This window comes from Phacochoerus africanus, chromosome 15, assembly GCF_016906955.1.
Source record: "Phacochoerus africanus isolate WHEZ1 chromosome 15, ROS_Pafr_v1, whole genome shotgun sequence".
Classification (NCBI taxonomy): Eukaryota; Metazoa; Chordata; class Mammalia; order Artiodactyla; family Suidae; genus Phacochoerus; species Phacochoerus africanus.
In genome coordinates this window covers 90866498-90870613 of record NC_062558.1, presented here as the reverse complement: position 1 = coordinate 90870613, position 4116 = coordinate 90866498, and the positions used below count along the sequence as shown (strand labels likewise).

Genomic DNA, 4116 nt, shown 5'->3' with positions numbered 1-4116 from the left:
CCCAGCCCTGGCTGCGTCTGGAGAGCCCTGGGAAGGGTTCAGTCTGGGTAAATCTGTGCCCTCCCCACCGTCTAGGGCAGGCTCAAACCCTATTACTGACGATAATAATAACAGTAATAAACCTGTTTGTTGATCACTGCGGGTCCCTCTTTTATATTCCCACTCATCCAGTCTGGCATTATGAGGAATATGCAGGAGAAAGATCTGGTGATGCTTAGAGACATGCAGGCAGAGGCAGACACTCCTCCCAGACAAAGCATCCCCCCCCCCTTTAGATCCTTACACCAGAACACACACAGACAGACCCACCAAAACAGACCCTGCCCAAACAGACACGCAGCCGGACTCTTAAACCAAGAACAGACGTGCACACACGAGCAGTGCAGACCCCCACAGACGTTGTCTAATACAGAGGCGTACCCCAACACAGTGGCCGCTCCATGCCAGAATCGGAGGACTCTGCGGCCTGGACCCAGGTTGCAGGTCTGGGAGTGGTGCACAAACGCCGGTCTGGGACTGTGGGTACGCGCTGTCAAAGTGGGGAGACTTCTCTGACAGCCCTAGGGGGCTGCTTCAACTCAGGACCGAGTGGGGTAGGGGTTGGTACCAGCTCGCACACTCGCACACTCTCCAGCCCCCACTCAAACCTGTACATCCAGGACACAGCGGAAACACCAGCAACTGCTTCCCCACTGCTCTGTAGGATAGAGCCTAGGTCTCTAACGAACACACCCACTTCACACACGCATGTTTCCAGAAATCGAGCCCTTTAAAATGGGGCTAGTTTTTCTTTCGCTGCCCATAACAGCTCGGTTCCAATTTCCTTTCGAAGCCTGGACGGGGCAGGCTGCCAGACTCGAAGGGAAGCCCAGCTTGGGCTCCCTCGAGCTCTGTAGCTGATTCAGGGAGTGTCCTCAAGGGGTGGGGCCAGCGCACCCGGAGGGAGCGGGTCCTCAGGCTCCCCCGGGTGGCGCCCTGGGGCGCTGCGCCGGGCCTGGGGTGGGGGAAGGGCTATTGAGCGCTGAGGGCTCCGTGTACACTAGGGTGTTCTTGAATGAGAGCCCTTGTTGGATTTGCTTATTTCCTATCACCTTTTCCAGGTAGCGAAAGAGCCACAGGCTTCCTACGTGGCCGCTGGACTGAGACCCGGATTGGGTCTAGACCCAGCTCACCCTCCCCTCTGCCCTAGCCCCTTGCCCGGCCGCCCACCCCCATCAGTAAAGAGACTCGGTCTCATACAGATATAGTTTATTGATTCGGCCCGGAGGTGCAGCGGGCCAAGTTGGCATTGGGAGATAAGGAAGGAAGGACAGACAGAGGCACAGCTCCACACCCGGGAGCCCCGAGGTGGCGGCCCCGGCGCCTCATCTCTTCCAGGAGCACATCAATTCACGTGCCTCGGTGCTCCACGCCCCATTGGACACAGAAAAGCTCAAAGAGAAGGGACTTGGACAGGGGAAATAAAGACAGAGGAGGGGCTAGGGTACTCGCTGGAGGGGGCGGGTCCTGAGCCTCAGCTGGCCAGGGTGCTCACAGAGCAGCCACCTTGACCCAAGGATAAGGGTGGGGTGTGGGGAGGGGGTGGGTAGTGGGTTGGTGGCCTGGAGGAGGAGCGGGGCTGCTAACTGCGGGCATAGTAGTCATAGTCGTCCTCACACTCATCAAAGGGGCCAGGCGGACTGCCAGGTGCTCCATCCCGGTCGGACACAGGGCGCTCCCGGAGGCGCACAGCATCGTACAGACCCTGCGGCGGCTCATCCAGCAGCACGTCGCGTTCGGAGCGAGAGCGCTTCAGGAGGCCCACGTTGCGCAGCAGCAGTAGGACAGGCGCGTAGAGGAGGTTGGCCAAGCCCATGCCAAGGCTAAGCTGCGTAAAGCCAAGAGAATGCACGATGTGGCCCGCCACTATGGGCCCCAGCGCATAGGCCACGGAATAGGAGATGTCGGCGATGGCGTAAACGCTGCCGTAGACCGAGACGTGGCGCACGTCCACGAGAAAGGCGAGGGTGGGCAGCAGCGCAGTGTCCACCAGCGCAATGCCAAAGCAGAGGCCGCAGAGCGAGACTACTAATGGTGCGAAGGAGCGGCAGGCAGGCACCAAGCATGAGCTGGCGCCGATCACTGCCAGCCCGAACGCACCGTATAGCCATTGCAGGTGCGGGTAGCGCGCTGCCAGTCGCACTGTGAGGTAGACGCCTAGTAAGTGTGGCACGAAGGCCGGCAGCCAGGCCATGCCCGTCTCCAACTCAGACGCCGCCATCGTGTGCTTCATCCACGTGGCGATGGTGGGCTCGAGGAAAGCTAGGGGGATGTTGCATGTCGTGAGCGCGCCTGCAACCACGGCTATGTAGGGGTCCAACATAAGACGGTGGATAGGCGTGCCCACTGGCAGGTTGGCCCGCGCCCGTGCTGCAGCCGAGAAGGGCTTAGCTACCGCCAGCAGCAACAGGGCGTCGAGCAGTGAAACCGTGGCGAGCACCAGAAAAGGCGCGGGCTTGCCCGCGAACTTGTGGAGGAACCCCCCGAAGGGCGGCGCCACTAGGCTTCCGAAGCTGATGAAGGCCAGCGCCAAGCCTAGGGCGCGACTGCGCTCGGGCTCCTCGGGATACTTGTCGGCGATCATAGCGATGCCGGACGTATCCGCAAAGGCGGAACCCAGACCTTGCAGACTGCGCGCAGCAAAGAGCGTCGCGTAGTCCTCCGCGAAAGCAAACATCACGGTAGAAGCGAACAGTACCCCCAGGCCCATAAGCAGCGGCAAGTCATAGCTCATGCGGTCGATGAAGGTCCCGCTCAAAGGGTTCACTAGCAGTTGCAGGATGGCCTTGGAGGCAAACAGCGCCCCGATCTTCACGTCCTCGCTGTCTTCGGGATAGTGCGGCTTCACTGTAGAACCCGCTGGCGTCGCGGCCGTCGAGGACTCTGAGGTGTTGGCCATGTTGGCACTGGCATTGGCCGGAGTAGTCGGTAGCAAGATGGGCGCGTTCACTTTGGAAGTCGGGGTGGGGTTTTCGTTGGCCGCACTTATGTAGTAGGGCACGATGGGCACAATGACCATGTACAGCATGTTGTCCAGGAACAGCGCCACGCACACGATGACCAGCACCAGGCGCCGCTGCCGCCGGGGATCTTGCAGCGCCGCGCCCACCACCTCCGACAGCTTGCTGGCTGCCGCCGGGGCCTGACCCGCCGGCGCCACGGCTTCCATTGCCCCCACCCTGTGGCTCTTCCGAAGACGCTTTGGTCTGGGCCGGGAGCGGACGCCCTGCAGTGCCGAGAGGAGGGCGCGGTACTTCGGGGGACTCTACGCTCCGGGAAAGGCAAGGGCCCTGTCCCGCGAGGCGCGGCCGCTGTCGCAACCGAGCCCCAGACCCGCCGCCGCTGGGCTCAGGGGCGGTCAGGAAAGGAGGGCGTGCCGAGGGGCTGGGGCCGGAGACTGAGCACGCTGCGCCTTGGGCGCGCCGGGAGTCACCCCCGCAGCGCTGAGAGGCCGCCCGCGCGGGCCGAGGGACATGCTGCTGCCGCCCGCCCGCCGGCTCGCTCGCCCCGCCGCTCTCCCCTCCCCTCGCGTCGGCTCTTGCCTCCTCCGCCGCCGCCTACTCTTTTTTTCCTTTACACTCGGGGCTGTGACGCGGTGAGTCTCGGCCCCCGAGTGGTGCCCGGGCCACTTGCGTCGCTCATGCTAATGCGACGTTGGCTGGGCGGGGGCTGGGGGCGGGGCGCTGTCGGGAGGGGGTCCCCTCCCCAGATGCGCCGCGGCTGGAAGCCCCAGTAAAGGGTCTCAATGCAGAAAGAGTCTTGGCCAAGCCCCTGAGGAAGGGTGCGCCTCGCGACAAGCGGGCTCTCTGCCCCTGCAGTTCTAGGACTCGTGGGGTCCGCGCCCGTTCTTCTCCCCGCGGAAGGGGGCGCACAGCAGCCGCTCCTCCCCGGACCCTCGGGAAAGGTAGCGTAGGGGGCTCCAGATCTCCTCCTCAGCCTGGATCTCGGCGCACAGCGGGCAAGGAGTCCCCGAGGTGAGCCGTGGTTGCGTCCATCTGTTCTCGCAGCTGGAAGGTGAGGCAGTGAGGGGCGAGGAGGGATGATTCCCCCCAACCCTTTCTCTGGCCCCGCCCCCTG

General features: G+C 63.1%; 1 protein-coding gene across 1 annotated transcript; it reads right to left on the bottom strand.

Annotated features, from left to right (window-relative positions):
• Positions 1 to 1233: 1233 nt before the first annotated feature.
• Positions 1234 to 3449, bottom strand: SLC18A3 (solute carrier family 18 member A3). The gene has a single exon (XM_047761113.1). It carries the CDS (start codon positions 3206 to 3208, stop codon positions 1622 to 1624), a length of 1587 nt encoding a protein of 528 aa, XP_047617069.1. The 5' UTR covers positions 3209 to 3449; the 3' UTR covers positions 1234 to 1621.
• Between the last annotated feature and the right edge of the window lie 667 nt (positions 3450 to 4116).